Raw genomic sequence first — 13,549 nt, 5'->3', positions numbered from 1 at the left:
TGGCCTGGTGGCCGGCAGACCCCTCCAACAGCTTCTCTGCAGCATCATGCTCTTTGCCCCATGAGCTAAGCAAGTTTGTTAGGCTTGGTTTAAATACTTCTGGCCACTCAAACAGCTTCGTTTATCCATGGGTCTCTTGCTTGTGGGTGGGTGAAATGCAAATGGCCCTTTGGAGGGTGTCAGTGATGATAGACCTGGTTTGTGCTGATGGAAGTCGTTGCTGCAGGGGTATCTCATGGTGGGATTCAGCTGGATTAAGAAAAACCAGGTGCTTTTTCTGGACAGGGATAGGACATAAACTGCTGCAGCAACACCTGGTTTAACTGGACTTGACTGCTGCTTTGTTACTCGTTCATGGCAATAGCAGATCAGGTCATTGGAATGCTGGTTTTCTGTGGATTTGAGGGTGGCAGTGAAAACTCTACACGTGCCTGACCGAAGTCTTGGGGTTGTCGGGATCATCTTCATATGTCACCCTGTCACCTTGCCAGTAAGAGAAGTACAGAGTTGTACTTCTGAAATGTCAAGGCTCTTGGCAGGGAAATTCCTGCATCCTTCCAGGCTGGACCAGGAAGGCACTTCCCAGGGGAATGAGCCCAGGCTGTCCCTCAGGGCCGATGGTGGAGCTCCAGCTGGCAGGCTGAGTGCTCAAGTACAGCTGGACTGAACAGGTCAGTTAATTCCTGTCTAGTTGCAGAACAGCGAAGAGACCTTCAGTGGAAATCAGCTGTATCCAGCCAACGTTTATTTTTTCCTTCCCAGCCTTTACAGAGCCTGCCGCTGACTGTGCTTTTGGAGGTGGGTTTGCCTTCTGGTACCTAGAGCCTGTATGAGTTGTGCTGTCAAAGCTGTGTATTTCCCCACAAGGCAGCGGCAGAAAAATCCTTGTTTCAGGTGATAACCTAAGTCATTTAGATTCCCTGTGGGTATCCTATGGGATGTCCATGGGACCAGCTACCATGGTGTGCCTGGATTAGATCAGTTCCTGGCTCTAAAAGGACAGTTTTGACTTGGACAGCAGCTGTTAGCATCTCTGCAGTTTCATTAACTGAAACACTGACTAGTGGGTGGAATGTAAATCTGGAAAGACAGCTGGATGCCAAGTTATGTTTAGAATTGTGCCGGCCTTATCAGCAGTGTTGGTGATCTAAAATAGACCAGAGATGTTGCTTGTGCCCTGTTCCTCCCACAGGCAGTAAGGAAACTCGTGTCTGTAGAAGTGCATCACCTTCTACAGAGAAGAGAGCAGGTAGAAGCACGTGGCTCTGATGTCCCTGCTTTCATCTGTGGCACTCTGGGTCCCTGTCTTCATATCCCCAACTTGTCCTGGGAAGCATCCTCATGTGCCCAGAACTGTCAACAGTGAGAAAAGTCCTTTTGGTTGTAAATTTGAAGGCAGTAGTTGATCGCCTGTAGCTGGGGAGGGGATGAAGGGGGAATAGCTGTGACCGGTGGGATGGTGCGTGTCTGTTCTGGCTTTTGGTTGCCTCTTAAAGGAGCAGAATAGGCTCTGGGGCTCCCAAGGGTAAAGACTTAGTGATGATAAAATAGATTAACCGATGGTCTGTTTGTACTTCTGCAGTCTGCATACTCCTCAGTACTTGTCAGTGATCTGCCTGGTATCGGGCACGGCTGGGATGTATAGAAGGATGTGGTGACTAACACCTGCAATATGTACTCCTGGGGTGGTTTCTCTATTGATTCATACTCGTGTGTCTTGCTGCTTTCAGGCTCCTGGTTTTGCTAGATGGCACCTCCAAAGCAGCTGCTCTGCTTGCATCCCCAGCCGGACTGCCAGGAGTTAGAGAGGATGCACTGAATTATTATTTTTTTCCATTTTCCTCAAAAAAAAAAAAGTCGCAGCTCATTATTTTTAACTGAATCCTGTTCAAGCTGGCAGCGTGTTTGGGAATTGATCGGGGCAGATTTAACCTCCTCTCCATCTTGAGCTCCTTGGTGCTGGAGAGGAGAGTGGTTCCAGCAGCCAAGGCGAGGTTGGCAACCTGGACTCCCTGGGTCTCCCTGAGGTTTGGAGGCAGCGCGCTTTGGGGGCAGGAGCTGTAATGATGATGTCTCTAGCTCTAGATGTAGCTATTAGCAACCTTACCATGAAACAAGACAAGTTCCACTGAATGCCCTTTACTTTTGGTGGGTTTTTTCCTTCTAATTAATAAATCTAATTTAGTGGAAAAGCCTCTTCCAGGTTTGCTTGTTCCAGAGCATTGGCACCTGTGGGTTTAAAGGGAGAAGAGTTGGCCTGGTAGCTGGTACTTTCTAAAATGGACTGTTAGCTGGAGTGACAGCAAAACAGTCAAAAATGACTTCTGCATGGGATGTAGTACTTGGTACCTTTCCATTAGCAGCTCCTATAAGCTCATGTAAAAGCTGGTTGAACCCAAGGAGAGCATCGTATCTGACAAACTAACTGGGACCCTCTGAAATGCTTCTGCAATGCTTGGACCCTACTCTGAGCAAAACTAGGTAAAAATCTGACTTGCTGTTATCTCTGGCTGGTGGCAGGAGAAAGCTCAGAGCAGCAGCTGCAACAGACATCACCAGAGGACTCCTTAGAGGAGGACAGACTTGAAGGGCTGCAAGGAGCAAACTCATCGATGGCCATGGGGGCTTCATTTGAAGAATCACAGAATAGTTTGGGTTGGAAGGGACCTTTAAGGCTTGTCTAGTCTGACCTTCCTGCAGTGAGCAGGGACATCTTCAACTAGATCAGGTTGCTCAGAGCCCCGTCCAGCCTGACCTGGGATGTTTTCAAGGAAGGAAGAGTTGCTTCAAATATATTTTGTAGGGCATATGGTTGGTGATACTGAAGCCCCGTGTCTCAGACTGCTGCTCTGCAGTAGTAGCCAGCGGTCATGCAGAATGCTGTGTGATGAAATAATGTTTTAATACTAGCTGGCACAAGCCTGGAGCCATGCCAGCTCGCAGGCTTCTGGGGCTTGGCACTGGTACCTTTATGCTGGAGTTGTGTGCACAGTGGTGCTTCCCAAAAGGTCCTCTGGTCCTGTTAGCTGTAAGGAGGAGATGGCTTTACTGCTCTGCTGTGACTCAAAAGCTTAACGGACTCTTGGGCCATATTGTTTCACTGTTGCTACCATAATTTCAGTTTGCCTGGAAGAATTATCAGGGCTGGTAGGTAGTGATGAACCCTCCCTAGCTTCCTTTAGGGCACTTCCCATGGCATGAAAATGCTGCTGCTGAAGGATGCCAGAAGCACACACCTACCTCCCAAACACCTCTGCTCTTCATCCTTCTGATCTGTGGGTGCATGCAGTGCCTCTGGTCAGCTTGGAGCCAGGTCCTTTGGTTTTTCTCAGCTTTCAATGGGCAAGTGCTGGGGGTCCTCCAGATTTTTTTCCACTGTTTTTGCATTGAAGTTTGGCACAGACTGCACACGTGTATCTGTTCAGCTCTGCTGGTCAACGTAACTTCTCTAATTTTCTTTGCAGTAAAACGATTTAAGGAACCAAAGGAAGAGAGGCGTCCCTGGAGGATATGGTGAGATTTTTAATTCAGAGCTTGGAAAGACCATGTATCTGTAATATTAACTTTCTCTTATACTAATCATCTTCTAGGCCCTCTGAATATCCTGCATGGCATTTGGTCATTAAATGAAATGCTCTGCTGCTGCTTCCCAAGGAAACCTACATAGAGTAGCTGGTGCTCCCTAGAAGTAAAATTCCCTGCCTAGCTCCTCCAGAAAAGCTTGTTTTTGCTGTAGGTGACTGAACCGAGAGGTTATGGTCTTCTCCAGTCTGGTGGCATACCTGCACATGGGCTGTGTCCCAGGCAGGGTGAAGTTTTGTTCTTGAATTCCATCAATCACCTTGGTGTCTGTTGACCCAGCTCAGGCATAGACTGGGCAACAAGTTTGGCTGTGTGTTGCTGTAAGGTAGCTGGGTATTGCTGTCAGCTTCAGACACCTCTAGAAAGCATCTCTGTATTGTAGGATTTACTGGCTGTTGAGAGGTGGGCAGATGGGTGGGATCAGCATATGGTTGGACTGGCTTGGTGGCACGGAGCTGCCAGGCAACGTTAGTGATGAAAAGCCTGTTAGTCTTCTCCGTTTGGTTCTTCCTCTAAGATAGCTTGGGAATTCAATCCAAGTCCCTGTGGACAAGTGCAAAAATCTAAGTTCCTGAACATCATTCCCGCACCTACTGCTGGTTGGAGAAACCGAGGCTGGGCACTGGTGGCTGAACTGCCCTTCGCTGCAGGCTGAGGCTCAGCAGTAGATCTGCAAGACTGAGCTGCTACGTGCTGAAAGAGTATCTTTTTTTTTTAAGTGTTTGGAGTTGGCCAAACCGCCCCTTTTCACCATGTAGAAATTTTTGGGTGTGATAAATGCGTCTTGGAGGAAAACAGATCCATGCAGGGACCTTCGTTTGGGGGACTTCTCTGCTGCCGGTGCTCCGGAGCACAGAGCTTTCCCCCTTTTTTTCTCCAGGTTTTATGATACCTCCAAGCAAGCAATAGGTGCCCTCTTCATCCACTTTGCCAATGTTTTTCTGTCGGATCTCACTGAAGAGGACCCTTGCTCTCTGTAAGTACACAGGTGCTTCCATTCATGTCCCACATCTGTAAAAGGAAGCAAGCCTGTCGGAAAGCGTCATACACGGCAGAAACCGATCCATTTGGAAGTACCATGTGGGGATTAGCCGTGCTGAGCTTATTTTCATGATCTGGGTTGTCTTCTGGTCTTTGCAGTCTACTGGTCTGATGGAGATGAAGTGTGTGACCACGCTTTTCTCATGATTAAAGGCATCTTGAAGCACACTGGCCAAAAGCCGCAGTAAATAGGGCAGCGGTCCCCACGCCATTGCAGCTGTTGAACGTGCCGTTTGTTCGCACACCGGACTTTGCAGTTTGGCTGGTCTCAGAGCAGTATTGAGAATGCTTTCCTAACTCGGTGGGTGAAGGCCTTTGTCCAATGTAAGGATATTTTTTTGGATATTCAGTTACACCTACCACAGGTATTCCTGTACTCCTGTTTGGGGGCTAAGCCAGACTTTGGACTGAACGTAGAATTGTCACCCTGACTTCACACCGGCCACTTTGCAGCTACAAACTTAGTTTCAGAATTAACTTCATCCTGTTTTGAGAAACTCCTCTAGGCTTCAAAATGCTGCCGAAAACCTTCTGGACCATCTCCCTTTCATATGTTAAAGTGCTGCACTGTTTCTTTAAACAGACACAAATTTTGCTGGGGCTAAATATAACCTCTAAAATGATTCATCATTTTTTTAAACAGACACTGTTTTAAAATAAACCCTTTTGTGCTTATGTTGTGCCCTTGATTTTTTTTTTTCTTAGTATGTGTGTTTTATTTCCCTGGGTTGCCTGACTTGTCATCCTGAACCAGGCAGCTTAAAACTCTAAAGCCCTGTCACAGGGTTTGAGGCTCTTGGGCTTCATGTCCCGCTCAGTATGAACCACCAGAGCCTCATGTTTGCATCTGAGTACTCTGACTTCATCAGCTGGAAACTGTAATAAGCTAGTCTGAGCCTTTGGATGTAGAAAAACTTAATGCCATGTTTTCAAAATGGATATCAAAAGCAGATTGTTATTTCCGGTGTCTTCATTCAGAGGCAGTATCAAGTTCTGCGAAAGGAAATGTTCATTCCTGTAGCTCTGTGCTTGGTATTTGCTTCATGCTGTAGAAATCTGGCTTGACCTGGCAGAAAATATTCCAGTAACGGAAAAATTGGCCAGAAAACATCAGTCTGAGTGATTTTTTTTTTCTTTTTTTTTTTTTTCCTCTGGAGTTCATTAAAATGCCAAGCCCTGGATTAGAGCTTGGACCTTGCAATCCCCAGAAGGTCCCCTCTGCCTCTGGCGTGCTGTCCAGTGAGGTTCACACACACAAAGCTGCAGAGCAAACCCATCGGGCCCAAATCTCCTGGTTGGGATGGGTTCAGCTCCTGTGTCTGCAGTGGGGAGCCTGAACTGAAGGCTTTTGGGGACACAGGATGCCTGCTGTTGGGCCAGGGCTCATCACCTCTCCGAAGGTCTTCTGTGTCTCAGTCTGTCTCTGGGCATAGGAGCCCTTCTCTGCTGAACAGGCTTTTAAACTAAGAAATTGCTGGTAAGGCTATAGGTAAATCCCATAAAAGAGAATAGAAGTGAGGCTGGGCTATTAAGTGGGGATTTTTGAAGTTTTGGGGTTTTTCTTATGGATCCCCATATTGAAATAAAAGCCTTTGAATTAGACTTAAGAACACAACTGAAACCTAAATATTCCTCTGCTCTTAGCTACCTTATTAATTTCATCCTCGATGCCACACTGGGGATGCTGCTGATCTGGCTCGGCGTGAAAGTTGTCTCCTGGGTCGTGCAGCACAAGAAGTACACGTACCTGGTCTTTGGAGAATACGGTGAGTGTCAGCCCCTCCGCGCAGCGGTGGCTTGTTTGCGGTCAGCTATGAATGGGGAGGAGAAAAAGGCAGAAACTGCAGTTAGGGGGTAAAACACGTGAGCAGCCTGGTGCTGTTATCCCTTCTCCAGGGAGCTCACGGAGCGATCAGCGTGTTAAACGCTGGGGCGTCACTAGGCTGCAGGTGACTCTACCTGCTGCATTGCCGTTGGTGATGAAAGGTTGAACGTTTCCTTGGGTGGCTTTATACCCCAGGACATGCATATGGTAAACTAAGGTGTTTGGGTGTGGTGATGGTGACTTTTGCGGCGTTCTTTTGGTGGCTTTTTGGTAGCTTCTCAGTTCAAAACATGGAGTTGTTCTTGCATTTGCCTTGAGCTGTAGTAAGCATCAGCAGGACACAGCCTGGCCCCAAAACTGAGTTCTCAAATGGCTTGTGGGGGATTTTTTTTTTGCCGTCTGATTTTAAAAAAAAATTTTTAAAAACCAAGTATGCCTGAGTCTGGCCTCTCTGCTTGAATTCCTGCCTTGAGATGGAGAAAAATTTCAGAAAAGCTGTTCTCAGCCAGCCCCACTAGAGGGTAGCACTTCTCTTCAGAAAGAGCAGAGCCAGCTTCCAGGAGAACAGTGCTTGTCCGTGGCTGCAGGAAAGGGAAAAACTACCCTTTTGCTTATTTTGTTGTATCTAATATAAAGATGAATTCACTCTTACTTTTGAAAATATATCCTATTCACACCAATCACTTTCCCACCTTTAAGACCTTCATCATTAAGCCTATTCTGAAGATAGGATCATTCCTTTGTATTTTTAGTAGCTGGTCTAATAACTGAGCTGGTGGAACTTGGACCAAGGTGGGAGTAGCGCAGAGATCCCACTGACTTGTGAGCTTTTACTCGGGGATGTGTTTAGCATGTGTAAATGGGTCATGGCACAGCATGGAGGGCATGGCTGGGTTTGTGAGACAACTGAAGCAGCTGCAGAGTTGGCATGAGATGACAGCAGGTGGGTTGAAATGATGAGATGGGGCAGGGCTGGCTCTCATCAAACCTGAGAGTTGCTTTAAAGGTTGCAGTGGTCTCCAGAGCAGCTTCAGCATCCTGACAGCATGCATTTGGTGAGGGCTGCCCTTTTTTCCCCCCTAATGGCTCTTTCTCAGAGCTGAGGGGCCAAGCACAGAGCACTAAAGTCACTCAGATGAGACAGCAGAAGAATCCAGATATTCTTGGTTCAGGGACTGGTATTTTTCCCCCTTTTGAGCAGCAAGGGCTTGAAGCCCAACTGCAGCCATCCCAGGGTACAGCTTCATGTGCCACGTCTGCAGTTGAGCAGAAGCAAGGAAATGTTAAAATGTATTGACAGCTTGCTTTAACCTTGCAGAGCAGTAATGAACTTGCATTGAGCTGTAGCTGGCTCCTCATGGAGGCTGGCTTAGACTACGGAAACAGTTCACTCTTCTGAGGAAATCTTGCTTTCACTGATTTAAAAAAAAAAACAAACAAACAACACTTCTCCTGTTGCTTAAATTTGGCTCTTGAATTGGGGATTGGATATCTCATCCACACAGCATCACTCTTGGTGCAGGTCTCTGACCAGAGAGACCGTGATGGAAAAATTAGGTAGGAGTCAAATGGCATGTCCAGTGCAATCCTGCTGTCGGGCTAGGGAAGCAAAACACTGGTATCCTCATCTCGGCTGTTAAGTAGCTTGCAAAACAGTTTGGAAGATGCTAGTAAACTTTGTACAGTTTGATACAGGCTCCAGAAATATGATTCATCTTCTGGTCTAATTGCTGTACCAGACTTGATGTTGCTTTCCTCAATTCTCCTGAGGAACAAAAGCATCTCTTGCAGTCCTGGAGAGAAGGAGGGACAGAATACCAGGGAAGCACTAAATCCATGCTGCAGACAGTGGTGAGTGCCATTGCTCCTACCATCAGGAAAGAACAGTTGTGTCTGTCCAGTATAGCCTGTACCCATTGACCTGCGTGGCCTTTGAGGGGTGGGGGAATCTGTTGCAACTGCTTCCTTTCTGGCCCTCCAGCTCTTGGTTATGTCCCTGCAAGTGACACAAACCGCTGCAGTTATGCTCTGGTTTGGGCTCCAGCAGTCCCTTCTGCTCTGCGGTTTGTACGCCTGCCTCCATGGCCCCGGGTGGTTCTCCCTGTGTGACTTCATTAGCTGTGTTAATGGAGAAGCAAAGAAAAAGGAAGGGAAAGCACCTGAATCTATGCTGCTATTTTAAGCATCCAGCTGTCCAGAACGGTTTAGAAAAATCAATTACGTCCATATTTTTTTCAAAAACCAGGAGACAGCCATTCTGAGATCAGCCTCTCTCATGCCTGAGCTCTTAGCCAAAGGCTGCTGCAGCCAGGAATGACCTGCGTTTTAACTAGTAGAGAGTTGAAGGCTCCTATGTGCTCCTGTTCCTCCCTCTTTGCCCAACAGCTCTTGATTGCTCTTTGGATTGCCTCTAAGCACAGGAAGCTGCATTTTAAGAGGCTGCTGTCTCTTTTCAAGATGCTTGGCTCCTAAGATCAGAGATTGGAGAGCTTTATTCTTCATCTTGGTTCAAGTATGCTTTGGCGAATGATGGTTGCCTTGCACACGCTCAAAGCTAACAAACTGCCCAAATGCTCTTCGCATAATTGCTCTAGCAGGGTAGCAGCAGGCCATGTCTATAGGTGCATTCCCTGCAGAGGACTCCTGCAGGGAGGAGAACAAAACAGAGTTCAAGTTGTGAAGCATTTGGGAGGTAGATACCCATGGTCTTGGAGGTGCTGCTGAGCCTATACAGACTGATCAAGCCTGCTTCAGCTTTGTGCCCCACCTCCAAACTGCTCCAGCATTTTTCTCCCTTGCCCATTCCTATGGCAATAAACAGCTCCCTAGAGGGAACCTCTGGATGGTAGCAGTGTCCTGGTGTTGTAGATCACAGAATCATTAAGGTTGGAAAAGACCTTCAAGATCATCAAGTCCAACCGTCAACCCAACACCACCAAGCCCACTAAACCATGTCCCCAAGTGCCACATCTACACATTTTTTGAACACTTCCAGTGATGGCGACTCCACCACCTCCCTGGGCAGCCTGGTCCAACGTTTGACCATGTCTCAGTAGAGAAATTTTTCCTAATATCCAATCTAAACCTCCCCTGGCGCAACTTGAGGCCATTTCCTCTCGTCCTGTCGCTGGCTACTTGGGAGAAGAGACGAACACCCTCGTCACCACAACCCCCTTTCAGGTAGTTGTATAGAGCGATAAGGTCTCCTCTCAGCCTCCTCTTCTCCAGACTGAACAACCCCAGTTCCCTCAGCTGCTCCCCATAAGACTTGTGCTCCAGACCCCTCACCAGCTTCTTTGCCCTTCTCTGGACACGCTCCAGCACCTCAGCATCCTTCTTGTAGTGAGGGGCCCAACACTGAACACAGTATTCAAGGTGTGGCCTCACCAGTGCCGGGTACAGGGGTACAATCACTTCCCTACTCCTGCTGGCCACACTAGTGCTGATACAGGTGAGGATGTTGTTGGCCTTCTTGGCCACCTGGGCACACTGCCGGCTCATGTTCAGCTGGCATATGTTCATCATATGTTCATGTTCATCATATTAGATGTGTCTAATAACTCTACCATGTTACTTTAGAAATACTGGAGTATTTCTTTCAAGTAAGCAAACACTATGAATTTGCATTAAGACCTGGTTTCTGCAATGTGCAAGTAAAATGCTAAAGAAGAGCACTAAGAAATGATGAGGAGATAGAGTGTGTTCTCGCTTGGTGCTTGAAAATGCCTCTCTGGATGCCCATCTGGATGCTGGCTTGTGTATGATTGTGGTTGTGGTCACTGACTAGACTAAGCTTGATGCTTTGTGCTCATTCACTGTCTGGAAATGGAAAGGCATGTTGCCTGAAGGCCTTTAAAGTCTGTTTAGTGGCCTGTTGAACTCTGCTGGTTAAACTTAGTTACAGGGGAATATGCTGTGTGCCAGCTGCTGAGTTTAAGTGAGGACCTGTGTAGGCTGCTTTTGGCCCTGTTGTGATGTTGTACAAAATTTCCATAACAAATGTTCCCACGTCCTGAAGCAGCCAGAGGAGCTGGCTGCTCATGCTTGAGGAAATACTGTTAAAAATAGCTGTAATCGGAGGGGCTGTCCTGTCCTTAGCATGTTTGGCCTTTCCACCTCCAGGGCCAGGGAGAAAAAGTAAGGAGAGGACTCAGGATCATCCTCAAATGGTCAAGTGTGTGGTCAGGTACCCTGCTCTGAACCTTGCTGCGTCTGGCTGATGGCAGCAGTCTTTACCCCAACGCAATAGCAGTATCTCCAGGGACCGAAGACCCAGAGCAGTGGTGTGACACTACAAACTAGAGACTGATTCCAGCTGTACACTCTCCAGTAGTTCAGATGCAGAACATGCTAGAGAGGGTTTGGGATGTCCGCTGGACCCATCGGGCTGCTCTGATGCCAGCTTGCCCTGCCCGTAACTGGTGCAATTGCTGGTCAGGTCCCAGTCTCTCAAAACCCATTCTTGCCCTCAGAGTGAGCACTCCTGTGCAATACAGATGTTTTCCTGCTATGTCTTGCCCTCCTCTGTACTTGGCACTGATAATTAGATCCCTTGGTTTTGGAGGTATTGTTTGAGTATCTCTTAAGAGGTTTTTACCAGCTTTTTCTATCCCCACCATATCGCCCAGTGCAACTCCCAGTGCTTTCAAGTATTCGCTTTTCCTCAGCCCCCTGAACCCTCTGCTTTGGCTGTGGTTAAGCTTTTTGCCTACCGGCTCGGTGCGCACACAATCCCCAAAAGACCATAAATAAAGCTGTCTGGCAGTAACACGTGGGCTATGCTGACAGCTTGGTACATTAGACAGGCTGGATTAAAACTAATCCTGTTGTGTGGTAACAACTCAAATACCTCAAGCAGCGCTGCTTTTGCTCTGCAAGCAGTTGGGCTCCCACGCAGAAGCGGAATATGACACACGTGTTTGTGAGGTTGCTTCAGACACCAGTGGTCTTAGGTCTGCACCAAGGAGGTATTGCTGATGGTGGGGTGGGGAGCACCACTAATGCTGGTGGAGGAGAACGGTCTAAATGCATCGCGTGCATCGTTTGGGGTGTAGGAGGTTGTTTATCAGGGTGAGATGGCTATAAGAAGATTTGAGCAAAGGATGTTAATTAAGTTGAAAGGAGAGGCTGGTGGTGGAGTCACTGTGTAGAGCTGAGATGTCCTGGGTTACCTTCTAACTAGAATTGGGGACAAGAAACTGGAAGTGTTCAAAGGGAGCACGATACACGTAATCTCCTAACAGGTGTGATGGGGAGGCTACAAAGATCCTTTGGACCGGTTCCCCACTCTCCTACAAGGAAAGGGAAGCTCTGGACACAGCAAAGAGGAGGGCATCTTTTTTTATTATTATTTTTGGGTTTAGTCTCCAGGTAGCAGATTGGTTTTTGCTGTCTGGCGAGCTTGTGTGGCAGAAACAGTCTTGTAGGCACTCATCTAGATTTATGTAATGGAAACACTTTGTGTAAGAAGCAGCCGCTCCCATCTGTGGAGCAGGGCACCTCTGGAGAGCAGTTGATCCATTAAAGACATTAAGGTGCATCTGAGGGTGCCTCTGACCATCTTGCTGTAGGAAGCCAGCACCTAAATGAGGTGTGTGGTTAGCTGGGATCAGCTCAAGTTTTCCAGCCTTGCATCCTAACTGTGGAAGGAGGAGATGTGGCCAGTCTGTCTTACGGGCTTGTCTAGGGACCACACCAAAGACTCCCTCTTCCCTGAGGAGATGCCAGTAGGTGGTGACTTGTGTGTTGCTGACATTAATCAGTTAGATGAATTAGTGGTTAGACTTGGATGATGGCCACTCTGAGGTGGATCAGTGGTCCTTGGATGACTTCAAACCTGCTGAGGTAAGGAGCAACCAGCTGAGCTCCTTGGTGAAGAGGAAATGAGCCACTGTCTATCTATAGCTGAAGTCATCCTTGCAGCCCTCTGGGCCATGCTGCCATTTCATTTTCATCTTTATCCTGTGTTATTTTGGTACAGAGCAACCTCCTGTCCTTGGGAGACCAAGATGCAGTAAAAAGTAACTGTGGAGACAGCTTCTGATCTTCCTGTCAGGGGTAAGAATTAAGTCCTGTCTAATTCTGTGCTCCAGGATGGATTCCTGTGCAGAAACATCCCATCCCTTAGTCTGAAAACAAAGCTCAGAATGGAACAGCAGGAGGAAGAGCCTGCAAAACAGTAACAATTTTCAGCTGCTTAAGGTGATAGAGCTGATGGCCAAATCTGGCCTCTGCATAGGTCTGTAGGTCTCTTCCCGTATGCTTCCACTGCTTACCCTCAGACATGTAAAAAGTGCTGATGTCCCTCTGTGGGGGACATTCACAGCACCTTCTGTAGGTGATGCAGAAAAGAGCAGAGTGAGAAATACGAGTATTTGAAGCTCCATGCTGTGATGGAGGCACCTTTGACAAGGTGGGATGTGGTGGGTAGTAAGGGGTGCAGGTATGTCCCTCTTGGTAGCGTAGGCTGGCTATACCACTTGCATGTGCCCTGTAAGCCAGCTTCACTGGCGAGTTTACGGGGCAGACCTCTGGTCTTGGAGAAGTGGGGTTCCCTAGGTGGGATCTTGCAGTTGCACAGTAAAAACTGTTCTCTAGCGAAGGGAGAAAAAGTTTTCCTTTTTTCTAAAGGTTGTCAAACCTCAAGAAAACTCAGGAGCAATTTGATGGCTTTCTTGTGAACTGAAAGTAAAAGGAAAATTTTTTGAGTGGGGAGCTGTTAACCTTGGAGACATGGACAAGGGTGGGTTGGGTGCCTAGGGTGGGTTATGAAGCAGGTTGTCTTTTCTAGTGTCTGTGTATCACCTGGGTTAGCCAAAACCTGGCTAGGGCTGTCTAGTGCGCAGCATGCAAAACTAAGAATCACAGCCCGCTGTTGGTGGTGATAGATGTTAGTGACCTGTTATCCCCAGAAGGGTGTGAGGGGGTAGGTATTTAGGAGACATCTCAAACTTGCTGCTGCTTTTTGGGCAAGCTGAGATGACAGAGGGAAGTGTTTCGCAAGGGCCGTCGTGACTGCAGGGCAGAAGAGCCGGCTTGCAAAGGATGCTGTGGCTGAGAGTCCTGTCTCCCCCGCGGGGGACACAGCACAGCTGACAACAC

General features: G+C 47.8%; 1 protein-coding gene across 1 annotated transcript in view; it reads left to right on the top strand.

Annotated features, from left to right (window-relative positions):
- Positions 1–3,425: 3,425 nt before the first annotated feature.
- The window catches only part of LOC104622927 (transmembrane protein 110-like), a gene marked incomplete at its 5' end in the record, with an annotated part of 22,529 nt that continues 12,405 nt past the window's right edge, over positions 3,426–13,549 (top strand). The window contains 3 exons of the mRNA XM_010289854.1: positions 3,426–3,513; positions 4,463–4,558; positions 6,268–6,389. Coding sequence (XP_010288156.1) covers positions 3,426–3,513; positions 4,463–4,558; positions 6,268–6,389 — 306 coding nt within the window. The remainder of the gene's footprint in view (positions 3,514–4,462; positions 4,559–6,267; positions 6,390–13,549) is intronic.

The sequence above is a fragment of the Phaethon lepturus genome, unplaced genomic scaffold (genome assembly GCF_000687285.1).
Source record: "Phaethon lepturus isolate BGI_N335 unplaced genomic scaffold, ASM68728v1 scaffold1966, whole genome shotgun sequence".
In the NCBI taxonomy this organism is placed as follows: Eukaryota; Metazoa; Chordata; class Aves; order Phaethontiformes; family Phaethontidae; genus Phaethon; species Phaethon lepturus.
Note: the sequence above shows the minus strand (reverse complement) of the source record. Positions and strands in the feature narration are given on the sequence as shown.